General features: G+C 40.8%; 1 protein-coding gene across 2 annotated transcripts in view; it reads left to right on the top strand.

The window, feature by feature from the left end:
- Ptpn9 (protein tyrosine phosphatase non-receptor type 9) overlaps window positions 1-21,656 on the top strand; it is an 80,698-nt gene that overhangs the window by 3,325 nt on the left and 55,717 nt on the right. The window contains exon 1 of one of the 2 annotated variants that reach the window (XM_032909911.1): window positions 8,774-8,984. The exons of the other annotated variant lie outside the window; for it this stretch is intronic. Within the exon in view, the coding sequence (XP_032765802.1) occupies window positions 8,970-8,984 (15 nt within the window). The 5' untranslated portion in view covers window positions 8,774-8,969. Of the gene's footprint in view, window positions 1-8,773; window positions 8,985-21,656 lie in introns of those variants that run through there. 2 annotated transcript variants of the gene reach the window in all.

The following is a 21,656-nucleotide window of genomic DNA, read 5'->3' on the forward strand; positions in this document are numbered from 1 at the left end:
AGCACTCAGGAAGCAGAGGCACAGGCACAGGCACAGGCACATGGATCTTTGTTAGTTTGAGGCCAGCCTGTTCTACACAGCACATTCCAGGATAGTCAGGGCTACACAGAGAAACCCTATCTTGAAAAAAGAAAAAAGAAAAGGAATGTGTAACCCACAGAATTAGTATTGTAACTGGAGGTTTCTTTCTCTACCCTGTAAAAGAACAAATAGAAATTAAATAACTATGACCTAGGAAAAAACCCCAACCAAACAAAAACAAACTCTCAATTATGTCTGATTTCCAATGCCAGACTTTCTAGTCATTCCAAAATGTTGAAATACAAATATAATAGTTTCTTATTTTAGTTCAATAAAACATGAGGTTTTCAAATTTATTTATTTATGTAGCCTTGCCTGTAAATACTTGATGTGTAGAGCAGACTGGCCTTAATATCACAGAGATCCCACTGCTTATTCCTTCCATGTACTGGGATTAAAGACATGTACCACTATGCTTAGCTATCAGAGTATTCTTGAATGTTGGGATTATAGGCTTGCTCCACTATACTGAGCATAAAAGGTCTTCCCTCCTCCTCCTCCTCCTCCTCCTCCCTCCCTCCTCCTCCTCCTCCTCCTCTTCTTCTTCTTTTTGTTGTTTTGTTTGTTTGAGACAGGGTTTCTTTCTCTGTAGCCCTGGCAGTCCTGGAACTTGCTCTGAACGCTAGACTGGCCTTGAATTCAGAGATCCCTAGCTTCTGCTTCCAAAGTGTTGTGATTAAAGGTGTGAGCCAACACATTGGCTATAAAAGGTATTCCTAAGGCCAGTCTTGGTGGCACTGGGGAGGCAGAGTTGGAAGATCTCTGAGTGACAGCCAGGGCAACATAATGAAATCATGTTTCAAAAGAAAGGATTTAAAAAAAAAAAAAAAGAGGGGTTGGGGATTTAGCTCAGTGGTAGAGTGCTTACCTACTAAGCGCAAGGCCCTGGGTTCAGTCCCCAGCTCGAAAAAAAAAAAAAAAAAAAAAAAAGAAAAGAAAAAGAAAATTGTTAGGTTAGTTGGTTCTTATTTTTTATGTCTATTTATTTACTTATTTTTTTGTGGAAAGGGGTAGAACCCAGAGCCTTTTATGTTTGAGGCAGACACTGTACTGTCGAGCTGTTCTCTGTCATGGACCCCCATTCTGTAATCAAATAAAAGATTATACTGGACTAGCATATACTCAAAGGGTGGGTTAATCTTTTTGAAATGTTTCAACTGCTTTATAGCTATCTGAGGACTACTCTTTCCTGAAGATTAAGTGTGTCCTTCTGTAGTCCTGCCAATCAAAATTTTGGACACTTTGTTGCTCTTATTCCTTGTATAAAATGTATCATTTGTATAAAATGTATCATCAGGCTTTCTTAAGTATTTCTTGAATTTGTGAGCTTTAGGCTGTCACCCTAACATCACAATCATCCTTGTCTAGATTACTGTCTTATCCTAATAAGAGTTTATTTTAAAAATTTTTTAATATGTGTGTGTGTGTATGTGTATGGGTGCACATGTGTCATGGCAGAAAGGTAGAGGTCAGAGGAAGACAGCTTTCAGAAATTGGTTTTCTTCTTCCACTAGGTATGCTCTAATGATTGTACTGAGGTGTCAGGCTTGGTGGCAAGCATATTTACCTGTTGAGCTGTCTCTCTGGCCTCCAACAAGAAATGGCATTCGTTTCTATCTGATCTGACTACATTTGAGAAGCTAGAGTCAGATCGCAAATCTGGTTACATCTTCGCTTCAGCTGCCTGTCTTCCAAATAGGAGTGCCAGGAATAGATATTATATTATATTTTGTTTCTTTTGGTGGTTCTGGTGAATGAATCCATGGTCTTGTGTGGGAAAGTCATGCATTGTTAATCTTCCTTTTAAGAGTTTTTCCTTTTTCTTCAGATTTTGTACAGCCTATGGCCTTAGCTACTTCTCCCACTTTACTTCTTTTATGTTTTTGTTTATGTGTATGTTTATATGCTGTGTGTATACATGTAGTCTCAGAGGTTAGAAGAAGGAGACAGAGACCATGAGACTGGAGTTGTGGGTGGTAATGAGCTGTTCAGTGTAGATGCTGGGAACTTAACTCAGGTCTTCAAGAGCAGAAAGCTCTGTTGAATGCTGAGCCATCTCTGGCCCTTCACACTGTTTCTACCTCAGGCATAACACTTTCTATTCTTGTTGTGTTTCCTCCTGCTACAGAGTTTACAGGCAGCTTTCTGCTTCTGGAAACTCCTCTCCTTGACCTCATTGCTTTAACCTTTCAGTTTTTACTTGCGTGTGGAAGATAGTCTTAAGTTAAACCCCTTTACGGCTCTTTCCTACCTTTCAGTTCTTTGTGTTGTTTATAGTGACTTTGCACTTCTCTGATTTCATGACTATAAACCTCACAGAGTTGAAACATTTTGCTTTTCTCACCATCTTATGAAAATTGTCTAGCAAGATGAGAACTTAATGGTCAGGAAGAACCACACCTCCTCCATCAAGGCACAATTCCTAATTCTTCCTAAAAGGTTCCAACAACTGAAAATCAGTGTTCAGATACTTGCCCTTTGTTGGCCATTATTATTCAAACCACGACACCATCCATGTTCTTTGAGACAAGGATTGTTGCTAGCTTGGAGCTCTTCAATTAGACTCGACTAGATGGCTTGTAAGCCCCTTGGGTTTTCTTGTCTCAGACAGGGCTGACAGTTTTACATGTATTCTAAGGATGAAACTCAGGCCTTGTGCTTGTAAGGCAGGCACTTTACCAACCAAGCCATCATCCTAGCCCCACTGCCCCCACTTTCTTTTTGATTTTTTTGCAATGAGGCTTCCTGTGGTCCAGTCTGGCTCTAAGTGGATGACCTTGAACTTCTGATATTCCTGCTCACCTCCACATCCTCAGTACCAAGATTGTAGTGGTGAATCACCTTGTCTGATCTTATAGGATGCTGGTGGTCAAACCCAGGGCTTTATGCATGCTAGGTAAACACTAACTAAGCTACATCCCCTGACTATTAATTGGATTCATTTATCTTTTAAAGATTTAACTTTACATTTTTTATTAAATTTATTCATTTTATTTTGTGTGTGAATGTTTTATCTGTATTTATGTACACCTTGTACATGCTTTTGTCTGTAGAGGTCAGAAGAACCCATCAGATCCCTTGGAACTGGAAGTATGGATAGTTGTTCGACCCCATATGGGTGTCTAGAAATCCAACCTGGGTCTTATGAAAGAGTAGCCAGTACTCTTTTTTTTTTTTTTTTTTTTTGTTCTTTTTTTCTTATCTGTGGACCGAACCCAGGGCGGTTTGTTTTCTAGGCAAGCGTTCTACCATTTGGCTAAATCCCCAACCCCAAAAATGGAGAATTATGTGGTTTCTTTTTCCTCTTTTTGGTTTCCTATTTTTTTTTTTTTTTTTGTAGCCAGTACTCTTAACCCCTGAGCCATCTCTCCCACTCCATTACTTGTGTGTGTGTGTGTGTGTGTGTGTGTGTGTATGTATGCATGTACATGTGTTAGGAGAGGAATCAGAACACCCTGGAGATGGAGTTACAGGCGGTTGTGAGCTGTCCAAAGTGGGTTCTGGGATCTGAACTTCTTCAGGAGCAATATCTGCTCTTGATCACCAAGCCATTTCTCCAACCCTTTCATTTTTAATTTCTCAAATTTTGTTAAATTTTTTGAAAATAATCATTACAGTTGAGTGGTGCACAGGCCTGTAATTTCAGCGCTTGGGAGAAAGAGGCAGCAGATGGATCAGAAATTCATCTTTAACCTTAACTATACATCAAATTTGAAGATAAGCTGACACTGTCTCAAAAAACTAAAAATGAAAGCCATGAATATTTTGTCGTTCTATTATCCTTTTTAGACATGTGTTGACTTGATGTAAATTCTCATTCGCAATTACGGTATTTCTTGCCTTCATTTAATTTTGTTATTTGTTTTAAATCTTACTTTGTGTGTGTTTTGTATTGTGTGTATATTATGTGTTCCTTACTCTGTCCCATTGCGTTGGAGACAGGACCACTTGGCAGCAAACTGCAGAGGACAGGCTAATGGCCTCTGAACTTCTGAGGCTTCTCCTGTCTCTACCTTCACTGATGCACTTGCCTCTGTGTCTGGCTTTTATGTAAGTCTGGGAATCCAAACTTAGGTTGTCAGGCTTGATGGTGAGTGCTTTCAATCTTCTTAACACTCTTTGTTATTCTCTGTTTGCTGCCTTAAAGGTGGAATTCTAGGTCTTGTGTAGGCTAGGCCAACACTCCAGCTAAACTACTTCTCTGCCTCTAGAGCCTTGCGCTTCCTAGGCAAGCGCTCTACCACTGAGCTAAATCCCCAACCCCTTTGTGTTCATTTTTTCAGTTCCTTAATAACTAGAGCCTACAGTGAGGTTATAGGAAAAACATCTTTAAAAAGTTTATGTGAACAACAGCAAAATAATAAAAGTAATTGTTTCTGAGCTTTTGCTTTGAGTCAAACTCTTCTTGAATCTCTGCTTGATGTTAGCTGAACGACAGAAACGCCATGGATGCTTTCACACTTAATCCGAGTGAAAACCGGAATTAAATCTTTTCATTTTGCAAACAAAATTCAGAGTGAGAGAGGACAATTACCCAAGATCACTTACCAAGCAAATGATGAAGTATAATTTCTATCCATGTCTGTGTTATCTTGTCTCCATTGTTACTGTTTATTCTATTTAACTTCATTATTTCTCATGAAGCAAGTGGCTAGTTTATCTAGATAACCCAGTGGGCATAGATATAACAGCTAATTTGGGGAATTTATGTGCTGATAACACTTGTTTGGTTTTAATAGCTTGTGTGTGTGTGTGTGTGTGTGTGTGTGTGTGTGTGTGTGTGTATGTGCATATATATGGATGTATATGCTTGAAGGCACACAGGGGGAAGCACACATGTCCTGCTCTACCACTCTTTATTTTATTCCTTTGAGACAGGGTCTTTTCCTGAATCTGGTCTTAGACTGGTGTCCAGTAATGCCCAGTGATCATTTTGTCTCTATGCTCCCCTATTTTTCATAGTGCCAAGATTAAAGGCACCTGCATAGCCATGACCAGATTTTTATGTGTTAAGATCCAAACTTAGATTCTCAGGCTTGAGTAACAAGTATTCCCCACCCCGTTTGTGGCCACTGCATTCAAGAGAGTCTCCTCCACTTTGCCAGATGAGGCATTGGTGGTGCGGGTGCAGGAGAGCTGGCTGGCTGACAACTCAGCTGCCACTCAGGCCCTGATGCAGGGCTTTGTGTTGGCCCACTCCAACATCTACACCATCTGTGATCTTCTGGAGCATGTGAAGAGGCCAGTTCTACAGATCCAAAGCTGCAGGTTCTCCATGACACAGGACAACAACAGGATATCTGAGAGGAGTCTCAATTAGGATCCAGTATTAATAGTGTGGCAGAAGCCAGAGGCCTCAAACTTGACCAATGTCTCATTGCAACGAACATTTGCAAGCAAAGAAGTGTGGACAAAAGAGTATACTGTGGGACACACTATAGCTTTCACCTGACTAGATTTTTTTATTTATTTATTTTTTTTTAATTTTCTTTGTGGTGGGAGGTTGCAAGGGCAGAAGGAAGATATGGAGGGACAGGGAGATGAATAGGATTGGAGGGCATAATGTAAAATTCACAAAGAATTGATAAAATGTTTAGAAAAATAACCAAGTGTTATTACTTATGGACCCTCTCTAGCTCTGCTGATAATGCTTCTTAAAATATGGCTTTATGTCTGGGTGTGGGGCCCATGCCTTAATCCTAGTACTTGGAAAGCAGAGGCAGGAGAATCTTTGTGAGTTTAAGACTGCTAGCCTGATCTATATGTAGCAAGTTCCAGAACAGGTAGGAATATGTAGAGAGAAACTCTGTCTCAAACACCCCAAATTGGTTTTATTGCTGGCTGTGATGGTGCACACCTTTAATCCCAGTGTTTACAAGTTAGAACCAGGCATTTAGATCTGTGAGATGAGGCCATAGGCCTGCACAAGTGAGCTCTAGGGCAGCCAAGGCTCTATTCTATGGTGATGCTTGCTATACCCCTCCCCAAAAAGTAAAGAAACAAGTATGGTTTTATAAGGATATGGGGCTGCTTCAATTTGTCCATAGCTGTAACCTATGATTTGTCCCATGTTCTAGGAGGTGTATGATTTTTTCCAGCTGTAGATTCTGGGGACTCTGGAGAGAGTGTAAATGGGAGAGCCTTGAGAGGGCCTGTGGTGGCTATTGCTTCCTGCGCTGCAGCTGCTTTTTGTGGTGACTGCTGCTGGATCGCTGGATTGTCAATTTGCTGGTTTGCTGGTTGGAGATATCCTGACTATGGAGATTGGACCTGCCCCAAGGAACCCAAAGCCCAAAACCAGCAGGAAGTAGTGTAAAGAAGTCTATGCCCCCCTTTCCCACTAACTTTCTCTTTCCTACCAAGTGTTGAGGGGTTGGAATGACTTAGGGGTGGAATAAAGGGTAGAAGGGTGGTAGGTATAAGAACCCAATAAAGAAGCTCCAAAAAAAAAAAAAAGTACACCTACAGAAAGTCATGATGCCTCACACTGTAATCTAAACCTAGTAGTTGAAGTTGGAGGATTGCCAAAAGTTTCAGGCCCACTTGGACTAAAGAGCGAGATTGTGTTTCACAAAAAGGGAATGGGGTATCCTGGCCTAATTGTTGAGTATGGGATGAACAAGACACAGGTACACACACTGAAAAAGGAATAAACCATAAATAGGAACTCAACTAAAACTGTATCATAATACTTTAGTAATTACAGCCTTGTAGGGTCTTACATGGTTATTCCAGTAGCAATGGCTGGGGTAGGACAATATAGCAGTTCTCTTCAGTATTTATTTATTTATTTATTTTTAAAGATTTATTTATTTATTTATTTATTTATTTATTTTATGTGAATACACTGTAGCTGTCTTCAAACACACCAGAAGAGGGCATTGGATCCCATTATGGATGGTTGTGAGCCACCATGTGGTTGCTGGGAATTGAACTCAGGATCTCTGGAAGAGCAGCCAGTGCTCTTAATCACTGAGCCATCTCTCCAGCCCCTCTTCAGTATTTATAATTCTATTCATTGCCAACTAACATGTTTGAATAACATATTCTTTCACATGAAAAGAAGTTAATCTCCAGTATGCTGATAAGAAGCCTATAAAATCTTAGCATTTGGGAGATTGAGGCAGAAAATGGAGAATTTGAGGCCAGACTGATCTTGTCCTCTGATCTTCACATGTGCATGCACACACATGCATACAAACACAGTAAATAGAAATGTAATACAAATAAAAAATAAATTAATGAGCTGGATGATAGTGGTTCATGCCTTTAATTCCAGCACTTCCACCAGGTCAGCCTGGTCTACAGAATGAGATCTAGGACAGCCAGGGCTACACAGAGAAACTTTGTCCTGAAAAAAAGCCAAAACCAAAAAAAGAAAAAAGAAAACGAAAACATGATTCTTTTGATACAGAAATATTAGTTTATACAGAAGTGACTATTACTAAAGGTTATTATTATTATCATTATTGAGGCATTATCTTACAGTGTAGGTCAGTCTGTACTGGAACTTGTTATGTGGTCCAGGATGTCCTGAAACTCACAATATAGTCCAAGCTGTCCTTGAACACCTGAAATCTTACTGCCTCAGCCTCCTGAAAATTAGATTAGAAATGTGAGCCACCATGTCCAGCATGTGGTTAATTTATTCATTTCATTATCTTTTAAATTTAATTTGACTTATTTACTTACTCACTTTCCAGCCTGCTCAATGCCCCACTCCTGGTCATCCCCTCCCACAGTCCCTCCCCCATTTCCCCCTCTCCTTCTCCTCTGAACAAGTGGGGGCCTCCCTGGGTATCCCCCTACCTTGGCACTTCAAGTCTCTGTGAGGCTAGGTGCATCCTCTCCCACTGAGGCCAGACAAGGCAGCATAGCTAGGGGAAAGGGATCCAAAGGCAGGCAACAATGAGAGACAGCCCCCACTCCAATCATTAGGGGACCCACATGAAGACCAAGCTGTACATCCACCTAGGTCCAGCCCGTGTATTTTCTTTGCTTGGTGGTTTAGACTCTGAGAGTCCCAAGGGTCTTAGGTTAGTTGACTCTGTTGGTCTTCCTGTGGAGTTCCTATCCCCTTCTGGGCTTGGAATCCTCCCTCCTGTTATTTTAATGTTAGGGATTGAACCTAGGACCATGTGATCTAATATTGATCTACACTCCCTGTCCTAGTTTTTTTTTTTTATGTAATGAATTAATAAATTTTAAAAAATTGAGCCAGTGTTCTCACTATAGACCAGGTTAGCCTAGAACTTGCTAAGTAGAACAGGCTGGCCCCAAACTCATTTTCTTCTATCTGTTCTTTCTGAGTGCTGATAACGAAAGTTCGTGCTGCCATGCCTTGCTTGTTTTTTGAAACATGATTTCATTATCTGGCCCAGACTGACCTTGGAAATCACTGCCATGGGTTACCTATTAATATTTATTTGCAAAGCTTGCAAAGGAAATCCTTATTTTTGATATCATAGTATTATAAGGACTAAAAAGGACTCACTGGAGCACTTACTGTGACTGTAAACAGTCAATCAAGTTAGGTACTATTACATTCCTTTGGATACTGAACTTTTGGGATTTACTTAAACCAATTCTAAGGAGGAACAACTATTTGGATTCATCCTAGGATCTATATCTTTATTGGTTTGTTTTTTTTAATTATTATTCTTTCTTCCTGAGCTGACAGTGCTCCTGCAAACATGGTGAGCGTTTCTTAGACCCACCAGACATTCTGTAAGAAGTGTGGGAAGCACCAGCCCCACGAGGTGACGCAGTACATAAAGGGCAAGGGTTCTCTGTCTGCCCAGGGAAAGCAGCATTATGACAGGAAACAGAGTGGCTATGGCGGGCAGACTAAGCCCATTTTTTGAAAAACGGCTAAAACTACAAAGAAGATGGTGCTGAGACTGGTGAGTTGAGCCCAACTGCAGATCTAAGAGGATGCTGGCTATTAAGAGTTGCAAGCATTTTGAACTGGGAAGTGACAAGAAGAGAAAGGGCCTAGTGATCCAGTTCTAAGCTGATTTTGTTATGGAGACAATAAAATCTTGACCTTTCACCCCCATAATAAAACTTTCAGAAATTACCTGGAAAAAATTATTAATATTTAATTAGTTTAGTTTTTTGAGACAGGGAGACCCTGTAACCTTGGCTAGCCTGGAACTTGCTTTGTAGACCAGGCTAGCCTTCAATTCAAAGATCACTCCTGGTTGATTATATTGTGTGTGTGTGCATGTGTGTGTATTTTAATTTTATGCATATATATGTGTGTGAGGGTGGGTTTGTTCATATGGTAGAGTGTCTGACATATCTAAAAGAGGGTGTCATATCCCCTGGAGCATTGTGAACCGGTCCTCTGGAAGAGCAGCATCCTCTTTTAACTGTTGAGCCATCTCTCCAGCCTTTCTGGGATATGTGTGTGTGTTGCTATGGATCACACTTGGCTTTGTGTATTTTGAGCAGTGTCTCTACCTCTTAGTGACAAGCCCATCAACACAAACCCTTGTGTGGGCTTTTATAAATGTCAGAAAATGAGTACTTTGAATCTTTATAGTATAACTTTCAAAAATCAATTCTAATTTTATACTTTGGATTTTTCATAATAAAATCTTTTAAATTTCTTTTTCTTCTTCTTCTTCTTCTTCTTCTTCTTATTATTATTATTATTAATTTTGACCCAGGGTTTTTTCTGTGTAGCCCTAGCTGTCCTGGAACTTGCTCTGTAGACCAGGCTGACCTCGAACTCAGAAAGATCCACTTGCCTCTGCCTCCCTAGTGCTGGGATTAAAGGCATGCGTCACATTTGCCTGGCTAAAGTTAAATATTTAACTGCTGTGAAGATTTTTGGCTCTTTTCCCAAGGGCAGGGGTTTGCCCTTTCTTGTGGCTAAGAACGTTCCTTTCCCACAGTCTTACATGTCCTGTGCAAATGTCATCTGTCCCCCTGGAAGGAACCAGACGTCAAGGACCAAATGATTCATGATGTTAAGCTGAGGCTTTCCCGAGACATAGACATTCCCGTAGAGCACAGGAAAGAAATGGAAGGAAAGGTGAAGCATTCTTTTTTTTTTTTTTTTTTTTTTTCGGAGCTGGGGACCGAACCCAGGGCCTTGCACTCGCTAGGCAAGCGCTCTTCCGCTGAGCTAAATCCCCAACCCCATAAGGTGAAGCATTCTTGATCTATTACTGCAGTTACTAAGTATGTAATCAGCAATTAGGTGAGATGTTATTTGGGTTTAATCCTAGAGTGTGACTTGTTATTTACTGATCCTAGAGCTTCAGTTACAGGTGTGAGGTTCCACACCTGATAGGATTAGCATGTTGGAACAAACCTTTCTAACTATGGCTTTATTTTCCTGGAAAAGACATAGGTCTCGTTTTAGATTAGAAAGGCTGGCTCATTACAGTCTCAGTACTCTGGAATTGAGCCCTAACTCTGGTCTTTTATCAGCTATTTTCTATTTTCATCCTGCTTTAAATTTCAGATGATAGCATATTTTTTTCTTGATTAATTGCTAGAACATTTCTCTCTGTACACCTCCATATAACAGCTCATCAGAAAGACTGAGAGGAAGCCCAGAGTGGCAGGGCATTTGCTTTGCATGAGAAAGGCTGGGTTTGAGGCCAACCTGGGCTATATAGTGATCTTAAAAAACAAAATAAAGCCAACTCCTTTAGTTAGTCTGCCAGCTACTGGAGTAATTGCTAGTTTTTGTTCCTGCTTCTTTGGAACTGAGGGGGGGTGGGGAGGGGGGGTGGGGGACGACCTCCAGCTACTTAGCTTGCATTTTTCAGGGCTGAGGACCTGGAATCAGCTATTTCTGCTACCTGCTTTTAGAAAGAATTCTTATAAGCCTACTTGGTGGGTTGGGGATGTGGCTGGAGTGCTGGAGTGATTCCTATCATATGCCATACCCTAAATTCTATCCCCAGCACCAAAACAGAAACTAAAAGTTAGTGCTGGATTTATTTTATTTAGAGGATAAGGATCTAACTATGTAGCTAAGACTAGCTTCCAATTTTGTTTTCTTCTTTTTTTCTTTTTTTAAAAAGATTTATTTATGTTATTCATATGAATACACTGTAGCTGTCTTCAGATACATCAAAAGAGGGCATCAGATCCCATTACAGATGGTTGTGAGCCACCCTGTGGTTGCTGGGAATTGAATTCAGGACCTCTGGAAGAACAGTCAGCGCTCTTAACCACTGAGCCATTTTTCCAGCCCCCTTTCTTCTTTTTCTAGTGTTTAGAGATTAGGTTTTACACTGTAGCCCAAGAATCCTGACACTCCTCTTGCCTTACTTTGCCTCAGGGGTGCTAGGATTACTCGGGTGAGCTACTACACATGCTCTAGAATTCTTGATTCCCATACTTCAGCTCCTTAAGTTCTGGTGAGCATTAGGCTCTTTCCCCTCCCCCTAATTGAGATAGTATCTTTTTTGTTGTTTTATTTTGTTTATTTGGGGGTGGGGGAGTTCTTTGTGTAGTCCTGTCTGTCCTGGAACTTGCTCTGTGTACTGGGCTAGCCTGGAACTTATTTTTTAGGCCAGGCTGGCCTTGAACTAAGAGATCTGCCTGCCTTGCTCCTCAAGTGCTGAGAGTAAAGGTGTGAGCATCACCACACCCAGCTGAGCATTAGGTTCGCAAGCATGGAGACTGGGGTCAGGAATAGGATGCAGAAGCTGAGGAGCCCCGTGACCTATGGGGCACATTATTTGTTTATTCTGGGTTGTATCATTTTGGTCTGGACTATGAAAGGCTGTGACCTAAATAGTAGATAGGAGATTTTTAAAAATTTTTCATTTATTTTATGTGTATGAATGTTTTTGGATACCTATATGTATGCATACATTCATGCCTTGTTCCCATAGAGTTCAAAAGGCCCCAGATTCCCTGGAACTAGAGTTGCTGATGGAGCTACCATGTGGGTACTGGGAACCTAGCCCCAGTCCTCTGTAAGAGCAACCAGTGCTCTTAACTCCAGCCCTGGAGATGACCTTCCTTAGTCCCTGCTTCTGAGAAAAGGAAACATCATTCCAGCTTCTGAGGGGCATGGGGATTTCTGCGATGTTCTAATTCCTCTGAAGTATTAAGCCTGCCTTAAACAAACAGAACTCTATATCATTTTTTATTTTTATCATTTCTTGTTCTTGTTTGTTTTTTGAGATAGGGTTTCTCCGTGTAACTTTGGACATTCTGGAACTTGCTCTGTAGACCAGGCTGGCCTTAAACTCACAGGGATCCACCTGCCTCTGTCTCCCTGGTTCTGGGATTAAAGGAGTGAACAACCACACCTGGCCTTTTTTACTTTATTTCTGTTTATTTAAAAATTAAAATAAAATATCTATGGGCGTTTTACCTGTATGAATGTCTATGTATCCCTTACATGCCTGGTGCCCATGGAAACCCAAAGAGGGTGTTGGGTCTCCTGGAACTGAAGTTATATTGTAGATGGTTGTGAGGTGCCATATGGGTGCTGGGAACCAAACCCGGATTCTCTGCAAGATAAATAAGTGCTCTTGATCACCGAGCTCTCTGTCTCTTCAACTCCTACTTCATAGTTTGTGTATGTGTATGGCATGTGTGTGAGTATGGGTATATGATGCCATGACACACATATGGGGGACAGAGGACAACTCTTTTTTCAAGACAGGGTTTTTGTCTCTATGTGTAGCCCTAGCTGTCCTGGAACTTGCTCTGTAAAACAGGCTGGCTTCGAACTCACAGAGATCTACCTGTCTCTGCTTCCTGAGTGCTGGGACTAAAGGCGTGAGCCACTACCTGGCCAGAGGACAACTCTTTAGACAGTTGGTTCTCTCCTTTCACTGTGGGATTGAACTCAGCCCAGCAGACTTGTGTAATGAACTCTTTCACCAGCTGAGCCATCTCTGTGGCTAATAGTAACAATAATTGCAATGGTCATACATTTCTTTTAGAATTGAAAATATTTGATAAAAAGTACTGTGTGCTATATAGTGCTAAATTCAGTGCTTTTCTTAGCTTCATAGGGAGTTCAAGATAGCTTGAACTAGAGACTCTGTTTACTCCCCCTTCCCACCTTCACCCCTCAAAAAAAATTCTAATAACCACTGGGCTGGGGGATGTAGCTCAGTGGTAGAGTACTTACCTGGCATGAGTATGACCCTTGGTTCTTTCTCTAGAACCATGGGAAAGAAAAAATTCTGTGACTTACCATGCATTAGTAATGCATATAGAGCTAGTATTAGAGAAGCTATTTGAACTTTGTTTTCTGCTCTTAGAACGTTTTGTTACAGATTATAGGTTGTACATGACCTAGGTACATTGGTGTTGGTAGTCTTCTCTGCTGCTTTGTTAGATATAACTGATTTTGTCTCAGTCATTGTCTTAATGCTGGGGATTGAGTCCAGGGTGTTTGTGCATAATTAGGACATGTTCTGCTTCTGAATCCCACCCCAGCTCATATAATACTCTAGGGAGGTCATCTGATATTATAAAAAAATTATCAAATCATAACATTAATGAATGGCAGTTTGTATCATCTTCTGTAGGTTACTGAAATAGACTGAAAACTTTCCATCCTATTATCTTAGGTTTTCTCAACTTGGGTGACTTAATTCCTCAAGATATGTTTGGCGACATCTAGGGGTACTTTTGATTGTTACAAACTTGAAGATGCTACTGGCAGCATCCAGTTGGTAGAGCCTATGAATGCTGCTGTCATCTTTTGCACAGAACAGGTCTTATAAACAAAGAATTCTGTCTGAAATGTTAGTAGTCTAAGGATGAGCAGTCATGACTTATCACTGAAGAATTTTGTAGTTAGGAACAGTTGCCATTTCTGTCTTGAGACCAGATATAAGTCTTTGCTTAACAGGTTTAGCATTTATTAATAAGTGTCCTAAGGGTTGGCTCTGGCCCTAGCACTTTACTTACTATGATCTTTAAAAAAGTGATCTCTTGGTGGGTGGTACATGTTTATAATGATAGCATTTAAAATAGACATGGGTGAATCAGAGGAATTCCAGGTCATCCTAAGGAATATCTCATGTTCAAAACCAGCCTGGCGTCATGAGACCACGACTCAGCTTTAAAAAACAATCCCAGTCTGGAGAGATGGCTCAGAAGTTAAGAGCACACTGCTCTTCCAGAGGACCTAGGCTCAGTTTCTAAAGCCCACACAGAGGCTTAAAAATATGGATAGCTTCCAGTTCAAGGTGATCCAATGCCTTCTTCTGGCCTCCAAAAGCACTTCATGCACATGATGCATATGCATATATGCAGGTAAATCCCTCATAATATAAAATAAAAGAAATGATTAAAAATTATTTCTGTTCACATTCATTAACCTGAAACAGAGAATAGGCTGCTTATCACTTCACTCAATGGAAAAGTACTTCATAGCAATACTCAGACATTTGAGAAGAGTTGAATGTGAGTTTGTGCTTATAATGCTAGCATTATAGAGACCAAGGCAAAAGGATTGCCTTGAATTTGAGGCAAACTTACCTTTATAGTATCACTGTGCTAATTTTGGAATCTGAGTCAAGAAAAGTATATTCTGGGAAGGGTGTGGTAGCTCATACATATTTGTAATTCCAGCACTAGGGATGCTGAAGCAGGGACAGCTTGGAAGTCCTAGGTCATTCTGGGGACATACTGAAACCCTTCTTAGAAACCCAAAGAAAGGGGTGAAGACACCCCTTTATTCATTTATATTTTGCTTATTTTTATTATTTTAAACTGTGTCTGTCTCTGTGTTTCTGTGTGTCTGTGTGAAGTTGTAGGAGTGAGTGCAGGGACCTGCCGAAACCAGAGGATTTGGATTTTTCTGGAGCTGCAGTTTAAGATGGTTGTGAGCTACCTGATGTGGGTGCCTGATGTGGGTACTAAGAATCGAACTCCGCTCCTCTGGAAAAGCATTGTAGGCTTTTAACCACTGAGCCATCTCTCCAGCCCTACTTCTTGTTTTAAGATTTTATTTTTATCTTATGTCTGTGTTTGCTGGAATGTATGTCTGTGTACTGTGTACTTGTAGTACCCGTGGAGGCCAGAAGGATAGCAGATCCTCTGGGACTAGTGGTATAGACTGTTGAGAACAGCTATGACAGTGCTGGGAATCAAGCTTAGATCCTCTGGGAGGACAGCCAGTGCTCTTAACTACTGTGCCATCTCTCTGGCTTCCTCCAGCCCTATTTAAAAAAATATTTTAAATTATGTGCGTATCTTTGTATGTGGGTGTGTGCACAGGAGTGCAGATGCACTAGAGGTCAGAGGTCAGGTCCCCCTGGAGCTTGAGTTAACAGGCAGTAGGGAGTTGCCTGACATGGAATGCCTAGGAATACAGTTGGGTTTCTCTGCAAGAAGATTTTTAACTCCTTAGTCTTATCTATGTACACTGCCTCCCCTTTACCTTTTTATTGTCTTTTTCCTTTTGAGAGAAGGTTCAAGTAATCTAGGCTGTTCTCAAACTAGAACTTACTGTATAACAGAAAGTGACCTCAGACTCTAGTTTATTTTCTTAAACTTCTAAAGTGTTGCACTTATTTATGGTGGTGGTGGTGGTGGTGGTGGTGGTGGTGGTGGTGGGTGGTGGTGGTGGTGGTGGTGGTGGTGGTGGTTGTTTGTGTGTGTTCGTTCCTGTTTTCTCCTTCCACCATATGGTTAGGGTTGGGTGCTTACAGGTTCTTGACCTTTGATCTAAATACTTGAACATACTGGTAAGTAAAGTCTTCAGCGCAAAATAATAGAAAAGATAAGAATGCAGTGCAAGAGAGAAGCAGGACACATGAGTGAAGGTAATTGTCTTAGTCCTTGTTTGTTTTATTGCTGTGAAGAGACTGAGGCAACTCGTATAGAAGGAAGATGTAATTGGGAGCTCACTTATTGTGTCAGAGGCTTTGTCCAATATCATGTAGGGGAGCCTAGTACTGGAGCAGTAGCTGAGAGCTACATCCTGATGTGCTGGCAGAGGAACAGACATTGAAACCTCAGAGCCCACCACCAGTTATACACTTCCTCCAACAAGGCCACACTTAGTCCTCTGGTCCTTTCAAACATTTCCACTCCCTGGTGAGTAGACATTCAAACAAATGAACCTATGGGGAGCACTTTTATTCAAGTCACTGTGGTACTCAAGGGCCCCCATTATTGTTTGTTTTTCTTTTTCTTTTCTTTTTTTCATAGGCAGTTTCTCTGTGCATCCTTGGCTGTTCTGGACCTCATCTATAGACCAGGCAGGCCTTGGACTCACAGGGATTTGCTTGACTCTGCCTCCTGAGTCCTGGGATTAAAGGCCTGTATGTACCACCATTGCTGGCTAGCTCTGATTATTGCTGTGGCTTTCTTTTATGGAGTTAAGAGATGGAAGAATCTGGTTAATAGGGGCATAAGGGCAGCTTGTTTGATAGATTAGGTCATGTGTTTACTTTTCCTACTGCAAGTGTCCCTTCCCGTGATGCATCTGATTTTAATATGAATAGGCATAGGATGGTAAATTCTCATTGCAAGTTCACTTGGAGTATACAGCTGGCCTTAGTGTTTATGTATTCCATGATCCACTTAGAGCTGTATCAGACCTTCTGTTCTTCATACTGGTTATATTGAGAATGTACTTGAATAGAGGCTACCTAAATTTGGGTTGGAAAAATGGCTCAGTGATTAAAAAGCAGATACTGCTCTTACAGAGTTCAGTACAGAGCATCCTCAGCACATATATATATACACACACACATATATACATACACATATACATACATATTTATTTCTAGGCATGTGGAGGTCCAAGGGGGTTCTGAGGTTGCCAAGTACATTGAAGAGGGACATGTATGCATTGCACACTCAGACACAGGAGCTAGATTCCCAGGTGCATTGTTACATGAGGGAGTGAGCGTTTATATAACCTAAACCAAATGGAGTCCTAGGACAAGGGACCATCATCATTTACACATTCACTAACTAGAACAGTGTACACAGACATACCTGAACTTGGCTATTGGCCAGGTGGTGGTGAAACACACCTTTAATCCCAGCACTCATGAGGCAGAGGCAGGCAGATCTCTGAACCTGAGGCCAATCTGGTCCATAGAAGTAGTTCTAGGACAGCCAAGACTACATAACAAAACCTTGTCTCCAAACAAATAAACCAGCCAACCAACCCAGAAAGCATGCTACTGAAGCTCTCACCCCATAGCTTAGCTTGAGCTCTCTTCTGTGAGGTGGCTTCGGGGCATCCTTCGGTTGTATGGTTCACTCACTCACATAGTTAATAGGAACGGGTAACATTGGAAGCTGCCTGCCTGCAAGTTCTGTCCTATGCACGGTGAGCAGTGGACTTTACTCTTTCTGAATGGTAAGGAGCTTCCTGTTTTTCAAATGCTGCTGCTTTTATGGTACAGTCTTTGGCCTTATAATGTCATAATATGAATCTTCTCTTGTGACAATTTAAAGCTTTTATTGTTGAATTATTATTTTTTGTTTGTTTTTGAGGGTTCTTTATACTTTTACAATCTTTTTTTTTAAAGATTTATTTTATTTATATGAATACAACATTGCTGTCTTCAGACACACCGGAAGAGGGCATCAGATCCCATTACAGATGGTTGTGAGTCACCATGTGGTTGCTGGGAATTGAACTCAGGACCTCTGGAAGAGCAGTCAGTGCTCTTAACCTCTGAGCCATCCCTCCAGCCCATACTTTTACAATCTTTGCTGGGGAGTTTTTTGTCTATTGTGCTAGACTAGGGCTTGTGTGTTGTAGGCAAGCACTCTACCTATGGTCTGCAGCTCCGGCCCTCACTGCACCTCCTGATTATTTTACTTAAGAATTTTTTTTTTTCCCGGAGCTGAGGACCGAACCCAGGGCCTTCCGCTTGCTACGCAAGTGCTCTACCACTGAGCTAAATCCCCAACCCCTACTTAAGAATTTTTTGAGGCAAAGCTTTCTCTTTAAGTTGCTCAAATTGACCTACAAAATATGATCCTCATGTCTTAGGCTTCTGAGTAACTGTAATTACAGACCTATACCACCAGGCTGGATTAGTGAGGAGCTTTTAAGTCTGAAAAGAAGGCAGGGGCCACTTGTGTTTAGTCAGCCTTAGCAAATGTCTCTAGCAGGAGTGAGCATGGCTCACATGGAAGCTACTTGTCTAAGACTAGGGCCTTTGGCCTTGCAGTGAAGGCTGTCGAAAGACAGAATCAGTTGGCAGAATAGTTTTAATTTTTTTTTTTTTTTTTTTAGTTCTCAGGTGATCCAGAGTGGCATTAAACATTCTAAGTGGCTTAGATAAACTTGAACCCCTTATCCTCCTTCAGTATAGGTTTATGCTACCCACCTTGCCTGACTTAATTTAAAATTAGTGTGTGGGTGGGGGAGGGGCAAGTGTAAGTACATGTAGGGGGAGAGGTTATATGTTGGGTGGCTTCTATTGCTTTCCACATTAATCTTTGAGACAAGGTCTTCTTCTGAACCTGCCTGAGCTAAACTTGCTAGGTAAGCCCCCAGACCTTTCTAGTCTCTTCCTTCCAGTGCTGGGATTATAGGTTCATGCTACTATGCTTGGCTTTTTTTTTTTTTTTAAGGGGGGAAGGCTTGGTTTTTCAAGACAGTGTTTCTTTGTGTAGTCCTAGATGTCTCAGAACTTGCTCTGTAGACCAGGCTGGCCTCAAACTCACAGTGATCCACCTGCCTCTGCCTCCCAAGTGCTAGTATTAAAGACATGCACCACTACTTCCTGGTCTGTGCTTGACTCTATCTGTGTGCTTGGACACAAACCTGGGTCCTTATGTTTGTGTAGCAAACTCCTGACCCATTGAGCTATCTCTTTAACCCCTGAAATTCTTTTAAAATAGTATGTTTAGTTGGGTGTGGTAGCTTAGGTATTTAAGAACTAGAAGAAGATCTTGGAAAGTTATCAGCCAGTTAGAGTTGTACAGTGAGTCTTCAAACAAACAAACAAACAAATGCATGCCAAAAGTGGCAAGAAGACTCAGTGTGTAACAGTACTTGCTTTGTAAGATTGGTGATCCGAGTTTGATCCCAAGAGTGGTGCATAAAGCTGAAAAGAAAATCAACTCCACAAGGTTTTCTTCTGATTTCTGTAGGTGTGCTGTGTCATGTTCCTTGGAGTCATGTAGCATAATGAAATAAAAAAAAAAATCTTCAGAAATTCCTAGTTAATGCCATAAAAGAGTATATAGAGTATTGGTTATAAAAGAGTAATATGCTTTCTTTAGTTTTACTTTTTAAGTATATCTTATGGCTTAAACTTAGAAAAAGGTATAGGAACAAGCTAGATGTGGTTGCATGTAATCCCAACTACATTAGAGGATCACTTGAACCAGGGATGTGGAAGCCAGAGAGTAATAAAGGTACAGGAGGGAAAGAAGAAAGAACTCTTTTGTTTCCACCTCTCCCAGCCAGCAATTCTTCTGACATAGCAACTGTTACCAGTGTGTGTGTGTGTGTGTGTGTGTGTGTGTGTGTGTGTGTGTGTGTGTGTGTGTGTGTGTGTGTGTATGTATCCTTCCAAAGTAACTGGGTACCAATAGAGACCCTAGTATGTTCTTCCTTATGAGATGGATACTGTATATCTTGTAGTTCTCAAGGCTGCTCTGTAGAGTGGAAAGACTATTATAAAGTTTGAAAACATTTGGATTCATGCTTAACCATTGATTAGTTAACCTTGGACACTTTGCCTATATTCTGTGACGTGTTTATTAATTTTTTCCCTCCCTCTTTTTCTCATCCCCTTTTTTCATTGTTCTACTAAGGATCAAACCTGGGGCCTGGTACAATCTAGGCAAGAAGTCTTGTTATTGAGCCTTCATAGTTAATAATTTCCAGTTGACCATTCTGTTGAGTATGCTGAACACACAGTTCCATGTTTGTTGCATCTTAAACACTTAACAAATGGTTACTAAAACCAGCCCTTCTATGTCTTCTTTCTGAGTGCTGGGATTACAGTCATGAGTCATATGTGACTGGAAGCCAGCCTTGAATAAGTGATAGGGGTCTGGATTGAGTTAGGGTTTTTTTTTTTTTTTTTTTCCTTCTTCTTCTTCTGCCAGTTAAGTAATTAAAAGGGAAGAAAATATAAACTTAAACAGACCTTGCTCTACAGTGGAGAGTAGAATCTCAGTGTATGTCAGATAATAGCCTGAACAAAAAGAGGATCAGTTGTTCTGCCTTGGGTTCTTCTGATATCAGGTTCATTAGAATTTATTTTAATCTGTAAATATATATATATATATATATATATATATATATATATATATATATAATTTCAGGTAGGAAACAAGCATGTTAAGCACTCATGGTTTTTTTAGTTTAAAGAATATTACCAGCCTGGAGAGATGGCTCAGCGGTTAAGAGCACTGGCTGCTCTTCCAGAGTTCAGTTCCTAGTGACCACATGGTGACTCACAACCATCTGTAATGGGATCTGATGCCCTCTTCTGCTGTGTCTGAAGACACCGACAGTGTATTCATATAAATAAAATAAATCTTTTTTAAAAAAAGAATATTACCTAAATTAAGAGTCTTTACAGTTTATCATATTGGGTTTAAGTTCCTGTAATCTTGGCCAGAAAACAAAATAAAACAAAATGGCATTTAAAAGAACGCAGACGATGTTTATATTAGGTTATTTGTTTATTTTGTTAACCTTTATTTCTTTAACTGAAAGGCTCAAAATTAAAGCAGAACATTAAGGAAAACAAACCATCTTAAGGCCTTATATTGCCTCCTTAGTTTAATTTAAAAAGATGCAGTGATAATCAGAGGGCTAAGAAGTTTTATGGGTGCAGCCATCCTTGGTTTATGTCATGTGGTTACACATTAACCAAGATGGTGGCCAAGTAAAGTGGCTGCCTCCATCTTGATGAAGTCACCAGCAAAGTTGGTGGTAAGCCACATGGTTGCTGTTTTCTCAAGGTGAGTCCAGCTCCCATCAGGCACAAGTCCCTATGGGATCTGTCCATGCCACATGTGGACGTTTGCTCTCTTTCTTTTAAACAGACACGTACGTACGTACGTACGTACGTTAGTTAGTTAGTTAGTTAGTTTAGTTAGTTAGTTAGCCAGTCTGGATAAAGAAGGAAGCAGTTTCTTGGCCCTCAGCAGGTAGGCCCTAGTTAGCAAAAAAAGAAATCAGAGGAAGGAATTGATTAGTCTCAGCTCAGAGTAACTACAGTCAGTATGAAGTCTCTCAGCTTTTAGAGAGAGAGGGAGAGCAGAAACTTAACCATCATCCAGTTTTAGTTTGAAATAGTAGCTGGAGTGTCTCACTCTTAGCAGAGACATGATATAGGAGGTATAAGCACTTTGAAAAACACAAAGCTCTGTCTCTCTGGGTAAAGAGTAGGTTTCCCTAAAAAATGTCTCTCCTTCAGACACCTGAATCAGGTTTGGTTTACCCTGGCTAGAGTGAGGCCTTAGATTAATAGTGTAGTATTAGTGCCTGTTTATAGATCTCTTCTCACCCCCAACCCCACTCCTGTCCCTCACCCCTGAGCAGGTTTTCTCTGTGTAGTCCTGGCTTTCCTGGAACTAGCTTTGTAGACCAGGGTGACCTCGAGCTCAGAGATCTGCCTTCCTCTGCTAAG

This window comes from Rattus rattus, chromosome 8 (genome assembly GCF_011064425.1).
Source record: "Rattus rattus isolate New Zealand chromosome 8, Rrattus_CSIRO_v1, whole genome shotgun sequence".
NCBI lineage: Eukaryota > Metazoa > Chordata > Mammalia > Rodentia > Muridae > Rattus > Rattus rattus.